Raw genomic sequence first — 25,863 nt, 5'->3', positions numbered from 1 at the left:
TTATTTCCACAGGAATTCAGAAGAAAAAAAGAATATGGGTTTAAAACCAATTACTTTCCTTTAAAATTGTAGGTAAAATTCAAAGTCGCATATGTTAAAATTTAGAACACAGAAGTAGAAATGATCAAGTTCTGCCAGCTCATTGAATAGACTAACCCTCTTTTCCATGTCCTCTGTACCTCTGTCAGAATGTTTGCTGTCATTTGTATGTATTTGAGCCAGGAACAGTGGGTTGTACAAAACAACTTCAGCATCACCATAAACTTCAGAGAAATCATGTTTCTCACAACAAAGCAGCTCTGTGCATGGCCTTTAGTTGGCTGCCTGGAAAATGACTGCACTCGACAACTGCCAGGTCAATGTAGACGTTCATGTTAATTTTTCCAGTTGGGAAACAACATGCCTATTGTTAGGGGATAGAAACGTGAGAGATTAAGCAATGAGCAACTTTACAAGCAACTAACTGAAGGAAGCTTGATTCAGTAAGAAGGGAGAAATAGTAGCTTCACTTACCATTATTAGTTTATTGCTTCTGCTACTCAGAGAAGCTGGAGGAGAGGAGAAAATAGATCTGGTCAATATTATTTCAGGGCTAGTTGGAAAGAGAATAAATGCACAAAGGAGCTTGCTTGGAGAGATGACCCCTGCATGTGAATGTTAGAAGAGCTATGTCTGCAAGGTATGAAGCTTCATTGGATTTATTTGTATTTTTAAAAAATAGAATATAGTAAAATGACCATTTATAAGGAGTATTTCAGGACACATCATTTGCCAGTTTGAACTAAGTGTTATTAAACTTAATGTTTTAAATAGATATAGTTGAGAGTGCAAATATAAAAAAAAATAAGACAGGAAAGATGTTTTTTGTTCTAGCTATTTTATTTCTTATATAATCTTGATACTTAAATTACTTTCTTTTGGATTCAAAACAAAAATAATACTTTTAAAATATTTAGGCTGGGCTTAGTTGCTCATGCCTGCAATCCCAACACTTTGGGAAGCTGAAACAGGAGGATCACTTGAGCTTGGAAGTTTGAGACCAGCCTAAGCAACATAGTGAGACCCCATCTCTACTAAAAATTTAAAAAATTAGCTGATTGTGCTGGTGTGCACCTGTAATCCCACCTATTTGGGAGGCTGAGGCTGGAGGATCACTTGAGCCCAGGAGATCAAGGCTGCAATGAGCTATGATCATCCACTGCACTCCAGGCTAGGCTACAGAGTGAAACCCTGTCTCAAAATAAATAAATAAATATTTAGGCTATGTTTTCTAAAATTTTATACATTGTGCTGAATGCTATTTTCCTTGTAATGAAAAGCCAATAAAACATTTCTGTCAATTTTCTTGTTTTCTTTCTTTTTTTAGAGACAGTCTTGTTATGTTGCTCAGGCTGGACTCAAACTCCTGGCCTCAAGCAAGTCTCCTGCTTTGGCCTCCCAAAATGCTGAGATTACAGGCGTGAGCCACAATGCCTGGCCTCTTGTCATTTTTCTAAGACTTTTCTAACATCCTGGTTTCACCTTTGAATCTACAACCTAGCTTACTTTCTGTGTTTCTTACTTCCCTGTTCTTACTTTCAGTATGAGCAGTAAAAGGTGTAGTCAGAGAAATGTGGCTCACTCTTCAGCTCTGAGTGTCTACCTCTCACCTTGTATTTGTGCAGTTGGTGGCTGGGTATGTGGTGGTAACTGGATGAGTGATGGAGTCCAGAATAATTGCCATCATTTGTTAAATGTCTCCCATGTGGCACGTAATGTACATAGTGTCTCACTAGTCCTCACAATAATTCTATAAGAAGGGGCACTGTAAAAAGGACATTAGTGGCAATTTAGAGAAGAAGAAAGTGGGCCTTTAAGAGTTTATATAACTCCCCCAAATCACTTAACACATTTAGTTAAGAAGCGGGGTCAGGGGACAGCAGCAATGAAAAACACAAGAATTCCTTTCTGAGATGAAACGGGAGTGAAAGGCATCTCAAAGGTCTGACAATGTAATTCCCAGACCCAAGCCTCCCTGGAAAATAGAAAATGCAAAAGAAGATTAGAGCAGAAGACTAAATGTGGAACAATTTGGGATAAATAAAATCTGAGGGTCCTGGTGAGAAAGGAATTAAGAAAGCTGGCGAAGGTGTCTAGAGCCCATTTAATTTACATTTCATTGAATAACAGAAGAATGATTATGTGAGACTTGTTAAAACTTGCATTTTGTTGGTAAAGTTTATCCTCTACTTCCCCATTGTGATTTGTAGTAGTAACCCTTAGAAAATTTCAGAACAGCCAATGTTTATTCCAGGGACTGGGTAAAAAGAGAGAAGCCTGTGTTCTTTTCTGCATTTAGCTGTGAGGAACAGAATCTCTGATCTGAGGCAGTAACTGATGTCAGTGCAATAGGTAGCCAGCAGGTCAACTCCTGTCCCTAAGGATTTATACCAGATGAAGGTCTTGTGACCTTCCAGAGGAAACAGAAAGGACAGAGAAGGAGGCAACGAAACTACTTTAAGACTTCGGTGACAGTGCTGCTCCCTCAGTGCCATCCCTCTACCCCACTACCTTTCTCCTTCTTTAGCTTTTGTTCTAAATTATTTCTCAGAGTCCCAGTAACCCTAGGTGTTATCTCTCTGCTCATTCTAGGTCCCTTTCCTTCCAGAACCCTTGCAGTTTGAGTTTACATTTTTGGAAGGGTGCCAGGGATTAGCCCAGTTAGTAGATCAAGCTTCTAAGGGTTAAACTAGTGGAGGGAGACTTTTTACCTCTACTTGTGGGGTCTTCCCAAAATCTGATGAATATGCAGAGCCCGAAACTGAGTCTGGAAAGCCAGAGAGGCCTTTGAACATATTCTAAAACTAAGGACTCTAAAAATAGGTCTTAAAAGCCAGGAATCAAGGGTTAGGGGAAGAGAAAAAGAGTTGCAGGTTTAGAGTAAGGGGGCAGCGGGCCTGGAAATTGCCAAGAACCGGCATTATAGTTTAATAGCACCAGAGTAATGGGAGGATGGGTTGGGGGTGGACAGTGTGTGTGAAGAGACCAGGAAAGGCGCAAAGTTCCTGTTGCCCATCAGGCTGAGGAGGAGAAAGAAATGTATTCCTGGCATCTCACATTGAGATTTAGAATACCTTTCTCCCTAGGAAAAAAAATACATACTAGATTAGATTTCTAGGCTAGCCTGCTAAAATAGTTTCCTCATAATGAACTTGAAATACAGATTCTAAGTATCATGAGAAAAATCTTGGTAGAAAACAGTGGGTTATCAAATGAACTTTTGAATTAGGTTCCACTAATAAGAGGGGAATCACCTGTAAATTAGAATTAAAGAAGAGTTAGCCATACTTTAGTAGTTTATCATGGCTTACACATATTCATTAAGATTATTTACTATTAATTCTTTAAAAAGTTTAAAAAATAATAGTGACACTTTTGAAGAGTATTGATTAGTTGTTTTATCAAATATCCCTCAGTTTGTCTTATCTGATATTTTCTCATAATTGGAATGAGGTTTTGTATTTTTGGCATGAAAACTACAAAATTATGTTTTCTTTTCAGTATGTTGTATCAGGGTTCATAATATTGATATGTGTTATTATTAGTGATGTTTACCTTGATTATTTTATTACATTTGCCATCTACTAGGAAATACCTTACAGGTTGGAGGAGACTTAAGAGAAATAACTAAATGCAATGTGGGTTCTGACAGGAACCTAGGAAAAGGATATTAGTGGCAAAATTGGTGAAATTAAAAGAAGGTCTGAAGTTCAGTTAACAATATTCCAATGTTCCAATTGGTTCCAAGTACCAACGCTCATTTCCTGTTCTAGATAATTGTACTATGGTCATAAAAGATGTTAATATTAGGGGAAGAGGAGTGAAGGAAATAAGGGTACTCTCTGTACTATCTTCTGTAAATCTAATATTAACTCAAAATAAAAAGTTAAAAAATAATGCTATCTAACACTTATATAGTGCTTCCTATTTGCCACATGTACTCTGCATCTATTAACTCTGGCTCTTTTCAACAACCCTGTGAGGGGAACTGCTATTATCCCTATTTGACATATGAGGAGACCTAGATACAGAGAGGTTAGAAGCATGTCCAGTGTCACATGGCTGTGAATTGGTCACATAGCTAGAAAGTGGCTGAGTTGGAATTTGAACTGAGGCACTTTGGATCCAGAAATCAATTACAGCATACTGGCTTTCAATGTGCTATATATGCACATAGTTTAAAAAGATTCAGTTATACTCTTCTGTGAAGCAATCTCTGTTACAAGTTTTTTGGCTTTTCTTTTAATCCTTCAAAGAATAATTTACTTTCGAACATTGATAGGAAAGCAACTCACTTTGGTTTTTATTTGTAATATTCAAAGCTATGCTATGACCATGTTTTAGTCTCTCTTCAGAATCTTCTGATGGCATGCTAACAATTGTAGATGGCAACTGTGTTGGAAACTAGGGGATCCCATCTGAGTTGGTCAAAGTCTGTGAGTAAAGTGCTAATTGCTCATAATTACTATGTTATGATTAAGTACCATATGATTAAGTAGACTCAAACTTCATTCAGAATTTAACCAAATTCTGCAGTTGCTCTCATGAGTACTTTGGTTAGTATGAATGCCTTTTTCATTTTACTATTGAAATTACATTTTTTAAACTCAAAAACTGTCAGCTATTGTAACAATGACTTTGTTTGTAGTCTTTAAAATTGAAGAAAGAGTACAACATGAATTACTATACATTAGACCTTTGACAGTCTGAATGAATTGCTTGAGTTTGGTCTGATTAGTGTACCTAATGTAGAGACTGAGCTTCCTTAAATTGCCAGAGGTGTAAAGTTTCACAAGGTACTGGTTGCTGTAAAGGAAGAATGACTTTGAGTTAAATAGAGAGTTGATTAAATGCATATATTGACAGTTACTGACTCAGTAAGCTTCATAATTCTAGGAATCAATCACTGCTGATTCATATGTTTAGATATATTCATTTCTATCTTTCTGTTTCTTAGGCCAAAAAGAAAAAGAAAACCAATATTTAAGAGGTGAGAAAAGTATTTAAGAGGTGTGAAAAGTAACAGGAATTTCCTATCTATTTATACACATACACACAAACACAACAAGCCTGTAGTCTTTGCTGCAGAAGCAGCTTGTTTTTCATTCCATAGGGTATTTATTTTTTCTGTGCATTGAATTAAAATTTGTAAACAGCAGGAATTGTGGCTTGTTAAAAGAAAAACCTTAGACAAATTAAATTTAGCAGAGCTTAATTGAGCAAAGAATGATTTGTGAATTGGGTAGCCCCTCAACCAGAATAGAGAGGTTCCAGAGCTCTGTGTGGTGAAAGAAGATTATGGATAGAAAAAGGAAAGTGATGTAGAGAAAATGGAAGTGAGGTACGGAAACAGCTGGATTGATTACAGCTTGAAGTTTGCCTTATCTGAGCATAGTTTGAAGAGCTGGCTTCCCTTGATTGGCTGAAACTTGGTGATTGGCACAAGAGTAGATTACAGTCTGTTTACACATCCAGTTAGGTTACAGTTCACTGTGTATGGAGAAACCTTTAGGTTATAGTTCACAATGTATGGAGAAACCTTTAGACTGAACTTAAAATATGTAAAGAGACAGCTTTAGGCTAAACTTAATTTAACAGACTTTTTGGTTGCCTTTGGATTGGTGGGGCAGGGGAAGAATCTAATAGCAGATATTTGCTTTGCAAGGTCCAAAGATCAATTTTGTTTTCTTGCTGTCTTCTCGTTATTTTCTCTTGTTTTTTTTTCCTTTTTTTTTTCCTAAGCTATATTTGCATCTCCAGTCCTTTTCTCTATCCTTACTTTTTAATTGACTATAATATGGAATTGAATTTTTAAAAAAAATCTGTTAAATTTATTTTTAAAAGTTTATTTCTTGGTCTTGCATTTAAAAGGCTGTGAATTGAACCTTTCTTCTTTCTTTAACTAAAAAAACTGTAATTAAGTGGCTCTTTGCTTAAATATGTTCTCAACTAATTTTTCTCCTTGTAGGTAGCTTAAAGGAAAAAGAAATGTCCTTTCAGTACTCTCATTACATATTCAGGCAATCCCAATTTGTATGGACACCTAAATTAAAGTAACGAGTGACTCTGACAATTTAGAGAAATGAATTAGTAAAGTTTAGTAGCATTAAGCACAGGAGGATTTACTTAAGAGAAAAAGCAGGCAAACTTTATAAACACAAGTTGGAGAACTATCAAGTTTGTACATGTCTGACAGAGATGAAGACTACAGAATAAACCACTGGCCAAATATAAGTTAGATATGTAACACTAACACATAGAATTAGCAAAGAAGATGTGGTGGGTTTATATGGAAGAAATCTGTTTGTGAGTCACTGGCTAGGAAATCAGAACCTACTTTCCTATAGATGTCAAATGGTGAGGGTGATTGTTCAGCCTGAGAGGTCCCTCCAGGGCAAGGAACCTTGTCTGATTTATCTTCCATCTCATCCTGTTGCCTTGCATGGAGTCAGGTCTTAAAAAACTCATTTCCGTAGTTCCTGGTTTATAAAGTCTAATTAACATATAAGATACCCCAAATTCAAGCCTTTGTCCTATTTTCTTCTTAACCTACTGATGTTAGATGTTTTTCTATTTTGGAACATAATACTGTTGTAGAATATTGTGGAATCATAAGTTACTGATATCATAAGTACATTGGTAATATATAACCAAGCCCAAAGAACCCTTTTTATTTCATATCAGTTTGATTTATTTTGGCCTGTGACAATCAACTGTTTTCTCTCTCATGAAAATCTCTTTTCTTGAGGCTTCTTATTCTCCTTCTCAATCTCCTTCTTGAAATCTTGTCTCTCTCTGCACCTAAATGCTAGTGTTCTCTAGGGTATTATGCTCTCTATCTGCAAGCCTACACACCTATTGGCTAACATGGTAGGCAGAATAATTATTCCCCAAAGATTTCCATGCCCTAATTCCTGGAATCTGTGAATATGTTATATTACATGGCAAAAGGAACACTGGACTTATAGTTATGGACCTCAAAATACATATATACATTGGGTGGACCCACTGTAATAACATGGGCACTTAAAAGTGGAAGAGGAAGACAGAGCAGTCAGTTAGAGAGATGCAGTGGAAGAGGCAGGAGGTATTTGATTATGAGAGAGATTCCACTTGCTGTTATTGGCTTTGAAGATGGAGAAAGTGGACCACAAACCAAGGAATGTGGGTGGCCTCTGGAGTCTGTGAATAGCCCTCAGCTGACAGTCAACAAGGAAACACAGGTCTCAATCTTAAGTCTTCAAGGAACTGCATTCTGCTAACAACCTGAATGAGCAAAGAAATTGATTCTCTTTTAGACTCTCAGAAAGTAACTTAGCCCTGCCAACACTTTGATTTTAGCCTACAGAGATCTATGTTAGGCTTCTGATCTAGGAACTTTAAGATAAGAAATGTGTATTATTTTAAGCCACTAAGTCATGATAGTTTGCACAGCAACAGTAACAAACTACTGCAGCTAATGACTCTCAAATTTAAATGACTATCTCAGATCTTTCTCTGAACTAGTCAGTTGCCTATTGGATAGCTTCTCTACAGTATCTGGCTGGAACCTCAAACTCATTACATTGAGATAAAACTCTTTTCCCTAAAACCTGCTCATATTTTTTATCTTGATGTTGCTCCTAACCATTCAGACTCCTTAGCCAGAAATCTGGGGGTCAGTTTAAACTCCTTTTCTCAAAATACACTATTTCTCTACACATCCCTACGCTATATAATTGATACCAAATCATTTTGATTTGGGGTTTATTACCACTGATTTAGGTCAAGCTCCCACCACTTCTCACTTGGATTTCTCAGGTAATCTCCCAACACATCTTCCTGCCTCTCGTTAAAATGTCTTGGTAATTTATTCTTCTGTTCTATGAAAGTGACCTTTTCAATCAGATTATGTTTCTCCTCTACTTCATGGTTTCCCATTGCCATTTCAGTAAAGTTCCAATTTCTAAGCATTACACACAAGGCTCTTTATGATCTGATTCCTCTTTCCTCCCCAACTTTTTAACTCTTTGTGTTCCATAAAACATATCATGCTGTCCAGCTGTATTAAATGGCTTGCATTTTCTTGAACATGTGCTATGTATGCCATCAGTGCCTTGTACATACTTTTTTATCTGACTGGAAGGCCCTCCTTTCTTTGTTTCCCTAACTCCTACTTCTTTAGTCTTCAACTGAATTGTCACTTTAGTTAGGGGCTCAGTAAATGTTGGTTTAAAGAGTAAATGAGAAGAATGCCAAAGAATAAGGATTCTGAACCACTGAAGTGGATTTTTACACGAATTTCTAGAGTCTCTTTCCCTAAAGGACAATTTTAGATGGCAATGTTTCTGGAACAGTTTGAAGGTAGCCTTTTGTTAGTTTTATGTAAATGCTAAGAAGAGAGCATTTGAGTTTGGTATTTGGAGTAGGAATAGACAGGAACTCACTAAAGAGTTACTTCAGAAGAGAAAGTCATTATGGATGATGGTCTCATGTAAGAAAGCTACCAGACCTACTCATGTAATCATCCACTGTTCTTATCTGCAAGAGGGATTACCCCTTTTAGTTTTGCTTCCTATTTTTTAAAAGCTAAGATATCCTGTTCCAGAGAGAGTAAGCTTACATTAAAAAGCATTAAGTATCTTTAGTTTTCTTTTAAATTTGACTTATGTTCTAATGATAGTTACTTCATGGGGGTTTCCAACCTTGGGAAAAAAGTTAATAACTATTTTTTTAGGTTTATTATGAGAACTATACAGTTTAGTCAATATAAAATATACAGTGCCTTGTGTGTAATTAAGTAGTTAATAAAGCCTAGCTATTGTTATAAATTATCATTATTGCTAAGCATTTAAAAATGATCCACCATTTTGCAGAGATTTAAGCATCTCAGAGCATCTCATCCTTATGTGAAAGAAAAATAAATCTTTTTTTTTTTTTTTTTTTGAGACAGAGTCTCGCTCTGTTGCCCAGACTGGAGTGCAGTGGTGCGATCTCGGCTCTCGGCAAGCTCCGCCTCTCGGGTTCACGCCATTCTTCTGCCTCAGCCTCCCGAGTAGCTGGGACTACAGGTGCCTGCCACCATGCCTGGCTAATTTTTTGTATTTTTAGTAGAGATGGGGTTTCATTGTGTTAGCCAGGATGGTCTTGATCTCCTGACCTCGTGATCCGCCCACCTCAGCCTCCCAAAGTGCTGGGATTACAGGCGTGAGCCACCGAGCCCGGCCCCAAGTCACATTCAAATGCTCAGTAGCTACATGTGGTGGCTAGTGGCCATTGAACAATACACTTCTAGCTATTCTCTCTGTAAGGAATGCTTTCCTACAGCTAATCACTTATTTAAGTCCCTTACCTCCTTCAGGTCTTTGCTAAATTTCACTCTCTCAGTGAGGCCTACCTTGACCACTCTATTTAATACTATAGTGTGCCCCAACTCCCCACACTTCACACTTCTTCATTCTTTATCTCTTTCACTGCGTAATTACTAATTTCTGATTTTCATTGTTTATTGCCTTCCTTCTTTTTCTCTACTACTTCATGGACGGAAGCTTCCTGGAGGCAGGGATTTTTATTTTGTTCACTGACAACATCCCAACACCTAGAATAGTGCTTAGCCTATAGTAGGTGCTCAGTAAACATTTGTAGATTAAATGTAATGAAGGAATGAGTCATTGCAAAAACTTGTTACAATTATAAATAAGCATATACTAGATTCAAGACATAATTCAGAAAGAGTTAAAAGCATCACTGACCAAATCTCTCTTAACTAGGTCTTGAATATATTCTCTGTACCTTATACCATTTTAAGCTGGGAGTAATGGGGAGAGAAATGAGGAGTTTAAAATGAGATTAAAAGAAGCTTATAATCTGTAGTTAGGAAGACAAGATTCACAAAAAGAAACTAGGAAAAAATCCTGAATTTTGTTGAAAAAATTAGAAAACGGACTTACAATAAGGTCTCTCCGGTTGTGCCATATATATTCCTTTGATGAGAATTTCCCAATAGGTATTTAAGTAGTCATGTATTTATATATCATTATTTGACAGAGACTCGGAGAACATAAAAACAAGAAAGCTAAAAGTAATATAAAGCCTGCACTTGAAAATTAGTTTAAAACAATGATAGTGAAAAATAGAATAATTTTGGCATTAAACATTGAATTTATACAAATCTTTTAGAGTTTCATGTATTATACAAAGTTCTGAGGAAAAATTATTTTGAACCTAGAATTATATACTAGCCAACTGTTCATCAGATTCACATTTCAAAAATGAAAGCACTGAAAATGTTTATCTTCCATGCATCTTTTTTAAGGAAATAATTTCAGAATATATTCCTACAAAACAAAGATAAATATGAAGCAAAAAGCTGTAGATGCAGTAGCATGAGACAAAAAATAAATTAAAAAAATAAGACCACTGTAGAGTACAAGAAATGGAAAAAGTACCCAGGGATTCAATTGAAAGATTTTCTAGTCTCCTAGTTGTTGGCCTGGAGAGCAGTTTGTCCAGGTTAGAACTGGTCTTCAAGAATAAGAACAAAATGGATTCCAAGCAATAGAATTGGAAATAGAAGCACATTAGGTACACGATGGAGACAAATACTACTTTTCCCAACAACCACCACGATCACCACTACCATCACCACCAAAAAAGGCACTCAGAAACTAAAGGAAAAATAAAAAATTTTAGTGATCTAAATACGAAAGAGACAAAAGTGGGGCATGATTTTAAGGGATTAGTGGAGTATGGGAAAGGAATATTCATTTGATCTTGACATAAAAATGTTTTGTTTTGAGTGTGAATAGTGATCATGACATTGAAACAGCAGAGATGGAAATAAAATCCTAACTTGTGTCTTGTCTTTATACTAAAGAGTATATAGCTGGTTGCAATAAACTTGCAGTAAACTATACTTTTGATTTTTAATTTTAGAATAGACCTTTACTTAAAGCATGGCTACAGAACAAAAAGCAAATGTTATTACATTTTGACAACATAAAGATAAAAGAACTACTGATGGAAGCTGGGAGGTGAAAGGCAGAAAGGAGGTGAAGGGAAGGGTAACAGTGCTAACGTCCTCTTATTACAAAATGAGTACCAAAAAGAGAATATTGAAAGTGGATGCTTTAAAATATACTAACAATATTGCTTCAATTATCAGTGTTGGTAGAAAGATGGGAGTTGGAATACTGAGTAAATTTTTTTTTTTTTTTGAGACAGGGTCTCACTCTGTCACCCAGGCTGGAGTGCAGTGGCAAGATCATGGGTCACAGCAACCTCCACCTTCCAGGTTCAAGCGATTCTCCTGCCTCAGCGTCCTGAGTAGCTGGGATTACAGGCACCTGCCACCATGCCTGGCTAATTTTTGTATTTTTAGTAGAGACGGGGTTTCACCATGTTGGCCAGGCTGGTCTCGAACTCCTGAGCTCAAGTGATCTGCCCACCTTGGCCTCCCAAAGTGCTGGGATTACAGGCGTGAGTAATGGTAGCCATAGTGGTGGTGAGTTCAATCAAGGAGGAAGTGTTTGCAAAGCAAAAATTGTGAGGCACACCGCTTACCACCACAAAGTTCAAAAACAAACAATTACAAATATGGCGAGCTCACTGAGTGCTTTTGTACTGAATCATTTAATCTTGTGCATTTGTATTATTATTGTATACTTTTGGAATTTTTATTTTACAATAATTGGTGTTCATTCATTCATTTCCAAACCTGTTCACTTAACATGACGATCTTTGGGATGTGGGAGGAAACCAGAGTCCCTGGAGAAACCCACACAGACATGGGGAGAATGTACAAACTCCACACAGACAGTGGTCCTGGCTGAGAATCAGTTTTTTTTCTCATTAATGGTATAATGAAATGGCCTTATTCAAGGACCTCCTGAACCTCCCACACTCTGATATAACCCTCCAACACACACACACACACACACACACACACACACACACACACACTCGTTGAAATCATTACCATAGAGGCTCCTTGTCCTTGATAAGAATGTGTCTCTCTCACTGAAATAGGGGGAAAGAAAGTTGAGAATTAAAGCCTAGAGGCCTAAAATCTACCAATAGGATGTGTCCACAAATATAATATTACATTATAATAATATATACATATATGAATATGTTGTATTATATAACATCAATATATTAAATATAATAAAGCAATCTAATCATTATATATTGAATGGTGTAGGGATAATACGCATTATTTTGAAAATACTAAATAGATATGTGTTTCATTCCCTTTATAAAGTCTGTCTGTACTCCGTAACCTTTAAGATTATCCTTAGTAGTCTGAAGGAAGGAAAAGGTTGATAATGCCAGAATAAGAAGTACATAGGATAAAGGTGAAAGAAATAGCACATAGGAAGTATGCCTAACAGGAATTGGGAGTGGAAGACCTGATTCTAGAACAGAGAAAAGGAGAAAAGAGAATTCAGACTCCTGTGGCTCCTCTGGACTGAAACCCTAGAAAGCATTGATGTAGGGGTTTAGAAACACCCTAGTAATTTTCAGGGAATCTTTTAGCAGCAGAGATTTTTTCTTTTCATACTTCTCCTTGTGTTATAGGATCTTTGGGGTGTTGATTTTCTTCCCCTGTAAACCTCTGTTGCCAGTGGGGCCTTTGCCCCATTTCTTGTCCTGCGTCCAGGAAGAATGAGGTATGCAGACAAATGAAGGGTGAGGAAGAAGAAGAGGAGATTTATTTAGTGCTATAACTGCTCAGAAGGAGACCCACAGTGGGTAGCTCCCCTCTGTGGGCAGGCAGGTCGTCTGTCAAGTGTTCAGCTCTCAACAGAGAGGAGGCCCTGGAGATGGCAGCTCCTCTCTGCTCGCTGGTCATCCTGAGGTCTGCTTTTCTCTGCAGGCAGGTCATTCGGCAGTCTCTGCAGATCTCTGAAGCTATTAGCAGAGAGCGTAATTAGCAGAGAGGGTAGCTCCTCTCTGCTGCTGGTCATCCCATCGTCTGCTCAGCTCTGGCTGAGCCCGGCTATTTATGGGCCTCAGAAGGGAGGAAGTGCACACTGGTTGGCCCATGGGTGGTCATGGGCAGGCCTGGAAAAGGCACCAGTGTCCACTCCAGTCAGTGGAACTGGCAGCCTGGGCCCCAGCCTTCAGGCCCTCCCTGACCTGACAGAAGGACCTTACTGGAGACCCACCCCCTTCCACCTGGGACTCTGCCTCCCACTGCTCATGACACCCAGGCTCAGCCTGACTTTGCTCCAAGATTGGAGCAGGAGCCAACAGCAGGGAGAAGCCAAGCAGTGGGAGCAGGCACTTTTAAGCTTGTGAGGGCAGGGGGGCCTTCCCAGGCCCCCAAGAGTGCAGGGATACCTGAGTCTGCTGCCATAGTTTGGGCGGTTGCACCCCTGCCCAGGAGGGCAGGGCTCCTGCCTGCTCTGTGGAACAGGCAGCCCTGGCCACACCTTCCTGCCACAGCTGGGATGATGGCAGGCCAACTGGAGTGGCTGCCACCATCACTTGGGCAAACTGGAGAATTTTTAGGGTCTCTTAGAAAAAGCATTATATTTAACAAGTTGAACATAACAAAGTAGCAGAATGAGTTGGGAAAGGACAAAAGATTCCAGTTTTCTAAAATCAAAGTTGTCATGATAGAATTCCTAGGTTTCCCTTTGGGCTTAGGGAAGGTAACTGGGGTACAAACCAGTTTATGATCTTCTTTAAGAAGATGCCCGCCAAGGGCAAAGGAGTGCATCTTGAGTTTGTGGGAGGCCCACCGAACAGGGTGAAAGGACATAGAAATTGTTTGTCTTTAGAATGCCCAATGCCAGGAGGCTATGATGGGGGAATTTAGCAAACAGTTTCCCAAAATCTATAAAAAAACACTAAATTACTGAGCTAGCAATTAAATGTCACCATTGCTGGAGACCAGACTAACAGCTAGAACTAACAGAGAACAGAGAACAAACTACAATTTTTCCCAGTGTCAGTATGTCATAGTGTGAAGAATCATGTGCAAAAAGGAATATGTATTTCTCTTTATTGGAAATCAATGTAGTTCACAAACCCCCATGTAAAACACTAATCTTGTCAGTTAAAATTTGGTAACAGTAAAAACACTTAACCTTGTCAATTAAAATTTAGTCACTTCAAAGTTGAAAGTTTTCTTTGAATAAATATTGAAATTCAGAGTTCTTTTTCTTCCTAAGAGCAGTGGCCTGCCATTGAAGAAATATCTTGTTCTGGTGCTGACCTCTAGCGGTCATTGGCCTTCCCCGAGGTATCTGATCCTGCTTGGTCTTTGGCTGATAGAAATTTGCACTCACCACTGCAATGTCCTGCCTTGGCATCCAGTCTCTAAGATATAAATACCTCGTATTTATCTTACCACAACCCTAGGCTCCTTTGACTCACCTAGTTCTCTTTCCTCATCTTTCATGGGCCATTGCATTACAGATACTTTACTGTGGTAGTTTTCAAATTGGGATACATATATATCTGGGGGTACACAAATTTCAGGGAGTATGTAGGCAAGATAGTTTTTGTTGTTGTTTGTTAAAATTTGCCTTATTTAGGTATGATTTATGTAAATAAAATTCACAAATTTGAAGTGTACAGTTCTGTGACTTTTGACAAATGTATATCATCATGTAACATTACTACAATCATGATATAAAACATTTCATCACCCAAAAAATGTGTTCCCTCATGCCCATATTGTGGCATGTATTAATAGTTTATTCTTTTTCAAAGCATGTTTGTTGAGATATAATTCACATACAATACCATTCATTAAGGAAGACTGGATAAAGAAAATGTGGTACATATACACCATGTAATACTATGCAGCCATAAAAAAGAATGAGATTATGTCCTCTACAGGAACATGGATGAAGCTAGAGGCCATTATCCTTAGCAAACTAATGCGGGAACAGAAAACCAAATATCACATGTTCTCACTTGTAAGTGGAAGCCAAATCATGAGAACACATGGACACAAAGCGGGGACCAACAGGCAGTGGGGCCTACTTGAGGGTGGAGGGTGGGAAGGGGAAGAGGATAGAGGATCAAAAAAAAATAACTGTTGTGTACTAGGCTTAGTACTTGGGTGATGAAGTAATCGGTACAACAAACCCCTCTGACACGAGTTTACCTATATAACAAACCTACACATGTACCCTTGAGCCTAAAATAAAAGTTTAAAAGAAAAAAAATTCATTCATGTAAAGTATTCACTTGTATGGGTTTTGTTTTTGTTTTTGTTTTTAAGAAATGAGGTCTCACTGTGTTGCCCCAGTGGCATTGAACTCCTAGGCTCAAGTGATCCTCCTTTAGCTACTCCAACCACTGTGCATGGCTTAAATAGTTTTTATTGTGTGTACAGATTTGTGCAACCATCACTGCAATCATTTTTAGAACTACTGATACATGCAACAACATTGATAGATTTCATAGTGTTATGCTAAGAAGTTAGTCATAAAAAATTACATACTGACTGTATGATAATAGTTAACATGTCATGCTGGGAAAGGCAAAACTGGTGACAGGAAGAAGATCAGTGACTTCCAGAGCCTTGGGTGAAGGGAGGAGATTGACTACAAAGGACATGTGGTGACTTTTTTGGGGAGATGAAATGTTTTCATTACTCTAAAAAGAAGCCTAGCACGCATTAACAGTCTTCCTCATTTCCCCATTATACGTCCAGCCCTAAAAAAATCATTAATCTACTTTCTGTCTGTATAGATCTGTCTACTCTGGACATTTCATGTAAATGTATCAGTACTTAATTCCTTTTTTTTTTGAGACAGAGTCTGTCTCTGTCACCCAGGCTGGAGTGCGGTGGCACTATCTCAGCTCACTGCAACCTTCACCTTCCGGGTTCAAGCGATTTTCCTGCCTCAGACTCCCTAATGGCTGGGATTACAGGCACGCGCCACCACACTTGGCTAATTTTTGTATTTTTAGTAGATACAGGGTTTCACCATGTTAGCCAGGCCAGTCTCGAACTCCTGATCTCAAGTGATCCGCCTGCCTCGGCCTCCCAAAGTCCTGGGATTACAGGCATGAGCCACTGCATCCGGCCTTAATTCCTTTTTATTGTGGAATAATATTCCAGTGTGTGGGTATATCACAGTTTGTATATCCATTTACTAGTTGGTGGACATTTGGATTGAAATCTAGACCACATTTGACTATTATATTTATAGATATATTTATATTTATATTATATTATAGATAATACTGCTATGAACATTTGTGCACAAGTGATTGTGTGCACATATAACATACCTAAGATGTAGGCCTCAGAGTGGAATTTCTGGATCTTGGGCATATACCCAAGATATATGCCTAGGAGTGGAATTTCTGGATCATGTAGTAACCCTATGTTTTAACATTTTGAGGACATTTGTTCCTTTTTATTGCTGAGTGTTATTTCATTTGTTTATCCATTTACCAGTTGATGACATTTGGGTTGTTTCTACCTTTTGACTGTTATGAATCAACCTGCTGTGAACATTTGACAGGTGTGAACATACACTTTAATAATTTCTTTTAAGTATAATGAATTCCTGTAAGTAGAATTACTGGGTCATATGGTAAATATATAAGTTTAACTTTATGAAAACTGCCAAATTGTTTAAAAAATAGCTGTATCATCTTGCATTCCCATCAGTAATGTATGAAAGTTTCAGTAGCTCCATATTCTCATCAACATTTTATGTTGTTAGTCTTTAATTTTAGCCATTCTAGTGGATGTATAGTGGTTTTAATTTGCATTTACCTGATGCTAATAATGTTGAACATTGTTTTCTACTTGTTTGTCATTTATATATCTTCCTTTGTGAAGTGTCAGTTCAGATCTTTTGCCCATAATCATTCAATAAAATAATCATTTTATCCTTGCTTGAAAAAGCTACAGTCTTTATTCAATCCAATTTAGCTTAGTCTGCATCTACCATGGAACTGAATGTAGCTGGAGAAAAATACAACCATCTTAAGTGATTTCATTTTAAATTCAAGTAGTCCCTTAATGCAGCCCAGCAATCATAAGGCATTCACTCTTCTCCTTTTCTAGATGACTATTTCATTCTTTCTCCAATTTCTTCAAATCTCTGTCACTTAAACCATCATCTTTTGTTACTACTTTTTTGAGAAAATTGAAGCAAGTAGAAAAGAATTTTTATTGCAACCCACTTCTTTCCAGCATCTGCCAATATACTGTGCCTTTCCTCCTGTTCATATTAGATGAACCTCTCCTGCTCTTATCTAAGGCCACCTCATCTGCTTGTATGCTATGTCTCATCCCCTTTTGCCTACTCAAGAAGATTGACCCAATCATTCTACCATCTCTTTGCTATATTATTAGTTTTTTCCTCTATCTACTAGATCATATCCAACATGCTGGTTTTTTTCTGTCTTTAAAAATATTTCTGACCAAGCACAGTGGCTCATGCCTATAATCTCAGCACTTTGGAAGGCCAAGGCAGGCGGATCATTTGAGGCCAAGAATTCAAGACCAGCCTGGCCAACATGGTGAAACCCCGTCTCTACTAAAAATACAAAAATTAACCAGGCTTGGTAGTGGGCAGCTACTCTGGAGTCTGAGGCAGGAGAATCGCTTGAACTGGGGAGGCAGAGGCTGCAGTGAGCCGAGATAGGGAGGCGGAGGCTGCAGTGAGCTGAGATCGTGCCACTGCACTCCAGCCTGTGTGACAGAGCGAGACTCCATCTCAAAAAAAAAAAAAAAAATTCTTGGACTCTCTTCTTTACCTTTTCCCTGGTCCCATCATCAAGCTATACTGCCTCATTCCTTTTATGTCCTTTATAGAAAAACTCCTTGAAAGAGTTGAAGCTATTAACCATCTCCAATTCCTCTTTTCATTCTTTCTTAGGCCATTCTAACCAGGCTTTCATCTCCACTGTTCTATCAGACCTGCTCTTAATCAAAACTTTCAATATCCTCCACATTGCTAAATCCAATGGTCAGTTCTCAGTCCTCATCTTACTTGACCTATCAGAAGCTTTTAACACATTTGATCTTTCCTTTCTTTTGTAAATATTTTCTTCACTTGAGTTCCAGGATACTTTTTCCACACATGATCTTCTCCATGTCAATCAATGACAACTCCATCCTTCCAGCTATTCAAGCTAAAAATCTTGGAACTATTCTTTACTCCCCTCTTTTTCTTGCAGCCCACATCTAGTTTGTCAGTACATCCTGTTGCCTCAATCTTCAAATTATATCCTGCATTTAAGTCTAAACATTTTTTTTTGTTTTTGTTTTTGAGACAGGGTCTTACTCTGTTGACCAGGCTGGGGTGCAGTGGCACCATCATAGGTCACTGTAATCTGGAACTCCTGGGCTCAAGAGATCTTCCTGTCTTAGCCTCCCAAGTAGCTAGGACTACCGACATGTGCCACTGCACCTGGCTAATTTTTAAAATTTTTTTGTAGAGACAAGGTCTCCCTGTGTTGCCCAGGCCAGGACTCCTGGCTTCAAGCCATCCTCCTGCCCTGGCTTCCAAATCTCTGAGATTACAAGCACTTTAACTGTATAATAAATTGATGTCTTTATAGATCATTTCCATTTACTTTTTTGTGAGTTATTACATTTTTGAAAATACAGTAGACTTTTAGAACCCACAAATGCTTTTTCTTATCGTATCAGGAAATACTGTGTCTAATCTACAAAAGTCGGATTTTTAACAGGCTCAAATAAAAATGCCCTGTTTCTAACAACCAAAGAAACAACAAAGCAACAACATAAACATACACTCAGACATCCACTTCATACCACCTCAGCAACAGCAACAACACACATACACACACATCTACTTCTCATTACGTTTAATGCTGCCTTCCTGATTCAAGCCACCATAATCTCTGCTTGCATTATTATAATAACCTGTCATTTAGTCTTCTTACATTCACGCTACAGACCATTCTCAGCATAACAGCCAGAGTGATCCTCTTAAAAAATAAATCAGATCATCTTATACCTCTTTTTAAAACCTGTGATTTGCTCCTTTTCTCTTAGAGTGAAAGCCAGTGTTCTTACAGTGGCCTACAAAGATTGACATGGTCTTCCCACCACCCCCTTACATCTCTGACCTTATCTTGTATGTTCCAACCATATTGGCCTGCTTACTATTCCTCAAACAAAAGTAGGCATTCTCTTGTCTCAGGGCTTTAGTAGGTGCTATTCACTGTGTTTGACTGCCACAGTCTTCATGGCTGATCTCTTTCAAGTCTTTGCTCAAATACCACCTTTCAGTGAGTCTTCCCTAACAATCCAATTTAAATTGCAAACACTCCATGCGCTCCTAGTCTCCTTTGTGCTACTTATAAACAAAAGCCAAAACCATAGCACTCACTACATTCTAACATACTTGCATAATTTACGTACTTATTTTAGTTATTTGACTACCTTCTCTCACAAGAATATAAACTTCACAAAGGCAAGATATTTATCCATTTTGTTCACTGGTATACCTCTAGTACCTAAAACAGTTCCTAGCACATTGTAAGGACTCAAATATTTGTTCAATGAATGAATGAAAGAAATTTAGTTAAAAACTGGAACAAAACAGGAATGGAGGCCAGCGACAGGAGAACTTCTCTACCTCATTTCCTGTAGGCCTACATGCTTGGAACTTAAAAGCAGGTTGTTGTGAGCCTAAGGCTTGAAAACATGCAAACTTTCTCTTTTCTTTCTAACCAAACTCCTGCTTTTTAAAAATCATATTATTTCTGGGAGTGAGTCTGTGCTGTGTATTTAATCTTGGATTGCCAAGCCAGTGAGGTGGGAAAAGGTTGGAACGTATCTCGATTCTAAAGAGTAGAGTTGGATTTTGTAAATATAGGTGTATTTCATGATAATTTAAAATGTTTTCTTGAAGTAATATATGTGTGTACAAAAAAATACACATATCATAAGTATATAGCTCACTGAATTTTCACAAACTGAATTTGTCAATGTAATTGGCATCCATAGCAAAAAGCAGAACCCAGCTAACATCTGAGATGCTCCTCTGTGCCCTTTCCAGTTACTAGCTACTACCCAGGGTGACCACTATTCTGACTTCTCATGCCTTGGAAGTGTTTTGCCTAATTTTGTTCTTGATATAAATTAAATCATACAGTATAAACATGCTTGCATCTCTTTTTTTACTCAAAATTTTGTTTGTGAGATTTATCCACATTGTTATATATGGTCAGAGTTTGTTCGTTTTCATTGCTATATAAAATTTCACTTACAGTTTAACCATTCTACTGTTGATGGACATTTGGTTTCCAGTTTGGGGGTTATGATGAATAGTGCTACTATCAACATTCTATTAATGTATTTTGGTGTATGTATGTGTGAATTTCCTTGGACATTTTTGTGTTTTTTAAATCCACAGTCAGTGAACCCTAAGTGTTCCTCAGCATTGCAGTCAGTATATTTACCATGTATGCGTTACTCAAATGACAGCTGTAGTGGCAGGCATTACCAAATCCTTCCCTCCTTAATGTTATCACTGGACTTTGTCTATACTTGGGATTCTTAACATATTGTATTTTGGTTAAGTATGCGTATTCATGTTTTTTATTAGATTTTGAGTGCTTTTTAGTACTTTGTTTTACTTGCTTATGTATCCCGACTCCTGACAAGGTACCTGAAATATAGTAAGCTAGTTGAGCGAATGGTGATAGCTGTCACCATTGCCAGTGATTAACAAAGCAAGTTTCCCTAGTTATGTGAATCACTTAGCCTAGAGTAAAATCCATGCTTTAGTTTGATATCTCAGTGTCAAAGGATTAGGAATGGGAAGTCATTTCTCTCTGAGAGAAGCCCAGAACTGTGGGCTCAGAACTGAATGTGCTGTGTGGCTAAAGGGAATTGCTATGGCTTTACAAGCCTCTTGGAGATTTAAAGTGTTAACAGCAGTGATTCCAAGGCATAGTGTGGGGGGGCCAGATATAAATAGCAGAACACAAGTAGCGTAATGTGCCACTGCCAAGCTACTGCTGGGGGTGTTTATAAAAAGAAAAGCATTCCTGTCTCAGCTCTCACTGTCAACAACATCCCATCCTGAAGACTCGCTTACCACAACTGAGAGTGGGGAGTCAGTTTGAGGCCTAGCATCACTTAAACTTCCTCCAAAGGCACAAAAGCCAGGTAAACCTTTTGACTTATTTACACTCAGACTAAAGAAATGAACAATTTTTAGGAAAATCCTGATCAAAGCTTGCTTAAAACATATTGCCTTGTGACAGATATCTATCATCTTATATTCAAATCTTTTTTGGAAAGAGAAGTTTAACACAAAGTAGCATGTTGGTACTATATTTTAGTATTTTTAGTGAAAACAAAACAAAACTGCTTCTGAAGAAATATGGGAAATTGAGGCCAAAATGATCTATAAAAGGGAAGACTTTCTCCCTTCCCCTGTGCTGTTCATTCTCATTTTTAGAATCCAGAATATGGTGATTGGTAGGATAAAATAGAAGCTTCATTTGAGTTACATTATCATAAATACTGGGATGAATATTAGGCATTCGGCCAATAGTTGTATAATCTTAGAATTGCTGCCTACCCAGTTCCTACTTATTCTTGTTCCCGCCTTCAGAAAGTTATGTAAGACACTTATTTTACCCTCGGGCTTCTCTTGATTGTATTTGGGGGAAGGGGGCCATCTCTGACAATCCACTGCTTTGTACCACTACTGACCTCATCATCTCCTCTGTCCCACTCAAAAGGGCATGACAATGTGCAAAGAGGATAGAAGAATGGATAATGTGCATGGACATATTCCTGGGGAATTCTTAGAAACTGGGAGCTAGGGGACCAATTTGAGACTGCTGTTTTTTAGTCTGATTGTGTTATTTCCTGTGCATGCTGAGGGGAGATTTAGAGATGGGAAGAAAATATGACTCCCAGTGACTGTGGTGGGAGAGATGACATGTCTGGAGGAGTATGGAAATGCACAGATTTAATCTTGAGCAAATCACTGAAATTCTAAGGCGTTTTTGATTCCTCGTCTGTAGAATGAGAGCATTAGACCACTAGATAAAGCCTAATGGCTCTTGTAGCCCGTTAGGAATTTATTGATAATCACTTCCTGACCATCATGCTATCCACTCACATTCTAAATGAAAAAATACACAGTGTCATCCTATTCTACTTCCCTACACCTCTTTTTTGAGTCTACTGAATTGAAATTTCTTTATTTTAATTTAGAAAAATGAAGACGGGACATTTTGAAATAGTCACCATGCTGCTGGCAACCATGATTCTAGTGGACATTTTCCAGGTAATGTTGGGAATGGGAAGCATGTGGTCATTGGAATGGAAATTCGTTTTTTTTTTTTTTTTTGAGACGGAGTCTCTCTCTGTCGCCCAGGCTGGAGTGCAGTGGCGCGATCTCGGCTCACTGCAAGCTGCGCCTCCCAGGTTCACGCCATTTTCCTGCCTCAGCCTCCCCAGTAGCTGGGACTACAGGCGCCTGCCACCACGCCCGGCTAATTTTTTGTATTTTTGGTAGAGACGAGTTTTCACCATGTTAGCCAGGATGGTCTCGATACCCTGACCTCGTGATCCGCCCACCTCGGCCTCCCAAAGTGCTGGGATTACAGGCGTGAGCCACCGCGCCTGGCCTGGAATGGAAATTCTTGATATAACATTACCTGAGGCATCTGTGTGTCTTGATGGTGGAAATGAAAGTAGGTAGGATAGGTAAATTAATTTATTATAAGTAGCTCTTTTCATTTTAAATATGTGACAGATTAACTGTAAAAAGTTGAAAAAATTAAAATTAAGCAAAAAGAGGAAAGTAAAGATTATTCATAATTCCTCCACTCAGAGGGAATGGTTCCCAACCTGTTGGTGTATACAGGCTTCTTGGCTTTTTTCTATGTGTATACTGTTTTTAATTTACAAAAATGGGTTCACACTGTACATAGAATTTTTTCTTTGCATTTTAAGTTAATACTATGCTGCATGTCACGCATGTCATCAGATATTCTGAATATATGTTTTTCTCCAAATAAGATAATGCTGCATTGTTTGATTACATGTTTTTTAATTAATGACCATTTTCCCACATTTTTTTTTCTGGCAGAACTTTTATGATTTTATTTGCAAATGACTCTTTAAGTATCCTGTAACATATTTTTATGTAAAATATAATATTTCACTTGATTTTTTTTCCCCACGTTGTTAGCTGCCACATTACTTGTGGGTATTTGTGCACCATTTTAGATGCCTTTTTAAAAATACCTTAAATTCTTAAACTGTTATCCTTTTTTGAATTTAATATTCTAATCCATTTTCTATAGAATCATTGTGTATCCTGTTGCCTGTGTTGCAGTATGTTTTTTATTGAAATATAATTTACATACCATAAAAATTCACCATTTTTAGCTGTATACCTCAGTGGTTTCAGTATATTCATTATGTTCTGCAACCATCACCACTATCTGATTGCAAAACATTTCCGTCAGCCCAAAAAGAAACCCTGTACTTATTAGCAGTCAGCCCCAATTTTCTCCATCCCTCATTCCCTGGCAACCACTGTCTACTTTCTGTGTCTATGGTTTTGCCTATTCTGGATATTTCGCCTAAATGGAATCATACAATATGTGACCTTTTGTGTCTGGCTTCTTTCACTTAGCATAATGTTCTCAGGAGTCCTATCAGTACTTCATTCTTTCTTATAGCCGAGTAATATTCTATTTCATGGCCGTACCGCATCTTGTTTATCCATTTATCAGCTGATGGACATTTGGGTTGTTTCCACTTTATGGCTATTACGAATAGTGGTGTTGTGAACATTTATGTACAAGTTTTTATGTGAACATGTGTTTTATTTTTCTTTTTAAAACATTTTCTAATCATATAGTCTTGACATATTGAGATACTACAAACACTATTTGGTTATTTGGTAGCATTACAGAGTAAAGTTTACTTATATATAGGAAATATATATGTAAGAATGAATTTGGGGGTTATGATTTATGATTCATAGCAAAATTGCCTATTGTTGTGAACATGTTTCACTTCTCTTGGATGTACACCTAGTAGTGGAATTGCTAGGTTGTATGGTAATTTTATGTTAACTTTTTTAGGAACTGCCAAACTTTTTCACACTAGCTGCATGGTATTACAATCCCACCAGCAGTATATTAGGGTTCTAATATCTCTGCATCCTTGTGTTACATGTTACTTGGTTTTTCATCATTTATAGCCATCATAGAGGATATGAAGTGGTATTTCATTGTGGTTTTGATTTGGTTTTCAATATACTCTTGCAACATAATTTAAGTGTATTTGTTCTGTAATTGTTTCATGATTTGCTTAGCCAATTTCTCTCCTTGACCTTTAGGTCATTTCCATATTTTTGTAAGAAATTTTTGGTAATTGAATTTCATCAGTATGGGCTTTTTTTCTCAGTGGTTATATCAGAGAAATATAATCACCTTGTTCACCTAGCCTTTTGTACCTGTTTTTTAGTACCTGTTCAGTTGTCCCTGAATAGTGGTGGCATTTATGAACTTTGTCACTGCTCAAGGCACGCACCATACAAAATACACAATCAGCTATGGTGTCTGGCCAGAAAGACTTGATGTCTAAAATTAGACATTTGGAGACTGGTTAGAGGCATAGGGAAAAGACAGGAACATAGTAGATCAACTCTGATATAATGTAAGGAATGTGGGAGGTGTTTTCAGGGTCTGGTGTCTTATACGGTGTTGAAGTCTTGAAGATAAATCAGGCATTGGCACCCAAGCTGCACTCTGGTACATTCTGTGCTGTGGAGGAAAGTGCATTTCTTGGCTATGAGATGGCAGTGATTTGATCTCCTGAAGCTCAAATTCCCATGTCAGGAAACTGACCTACAAACCCAGGACTACGGGGGTCTTAATGACTTCCATGGCAGAATTCTCTGTGGCTAGTAATCAAGATAGTTTCTGAAGCTGGCACAATTCCCTCGTTTGTAAAATGGTGTTAATTATTTTTTGTTTAACCTTTTATAAATGTTGTAATGAAGACAGAATTACACTGTTTTTCAAGTGCTACATAAATGTCCATGGTCTTCATAATTGGAAACATTCTGATTCTTTAGAGGCAACAGAACAGTTTGGTTAAGAGGACAAGACGGCCGGGCACGGTGGCTTACGCCTGTAATCCCAGCACTTTGGGAGGCCGAGAAAGGCAGATCACGAGGTCGGGAGATCGAGACCATCCTGGCTAACATAGTGAAACCCCGTCTCTACTAAAAATACAGAAAAATTAGCCGGGCGTGGTGGCGGGCGTCTGTAGTCCCAGCTACTGGGGAGGCTGAGGCGGGAGAATAGCGTGAACCCGGGAGGCGGAGCTTGCAGTGAGCCGAAATAGTGCCACTGCACTCCAGCCTGGGCGGCAGAGCGAGACTCCGTCTAAAAAAAAAGAACAAGACTCTGGAATTAGACTGCCTGAGTTCAAATTCCAATTCCATGTAAGTCTCAATCTCTTAGTTTCCTCATCTTTGTTAAAAAAAAAAAAAAAAAAGGCGGGGGGCTAATAATAGTACCTACCTCACAAGGTTGCCGAACACTTAGTGCCTGGCATATAGAAAGAACTCTGGAGATGTTTGTTAAACTTAGTGATAGAGTGTCCACACAGTGTGTCTGAGAAGGAAATATGTAGGAAAAGTTCGCAGATGAAAAATGGTTTTAAATAAGAACCAGGTCGTTGTGGCTGTACGATTGTAAGTTTCGTCTTAGACATGTTAACGTTTGAAGGGTCTTTGAACATTCAGGTGGAGGTGTTAAGTAGGCAGATAAATTTGATATATAGGACTGGCACTTACAGGATAGATCAGATATATTTAGATCATAATTGAAACTGTA

General features: G+C 38.1%; 1 protein-coding gene across 11 annotated transcripts in view; it reads left to right on the top strand.

Moving 5' to 3' along the window:
* The window catches only part of ART3 (ADP-ribosyltransferase 3 (inactive)), a 101,670-nt gene that overhangs the window by 42,565 nt on the left and 33,242 nt on the right, over positions 1–25,863 (top strand). For 5 of the 11 annotated variants that reach the window (XM_055111407.2, XM_055111406.2, XM_055111405.2 and 2 more), the window contains exon 2: positions 22,214–22,286. In XM_055111407.2, coding sequence (XP_054967382.2) covers positions 22,218–22,286 — 69 coding nt within the window. In that variant the 5' untranslated portion in view covers positions 22,214–22,217. Of the gene's footprint in view, positions 1–20,998; positions 21,152–21,649; positions 22,287–25,054; positions 25,470–25,863 lie in introns of those variants that run through there. The other 6 variants (XM_034958640.3, XM_034958637.3, XM_034958634.3 and 3 more) reach the window with 3 other exon arrangements.

The sequence above is a fragment of the Pan paniscus genome, chromosome 3 (genome assembly GCF_029289425.2).
Source record: "Pan paniscus chromosome 3, NHGRI_mPanPan1-v2.0_pri, whole genome shotgun sequence".
In the NCBI taxonomy this organism is placed as follows: domain Eukaryota; kingdom Metazoa; phylum Chordata; class Mammalia; order Primates; family Hominidae; genus Pan; species Pan paniscus.
Note: the sequence above shows the minus strand (reverse complement) of the source record. Positions and strands in the feature narration are given on the sequence as shown.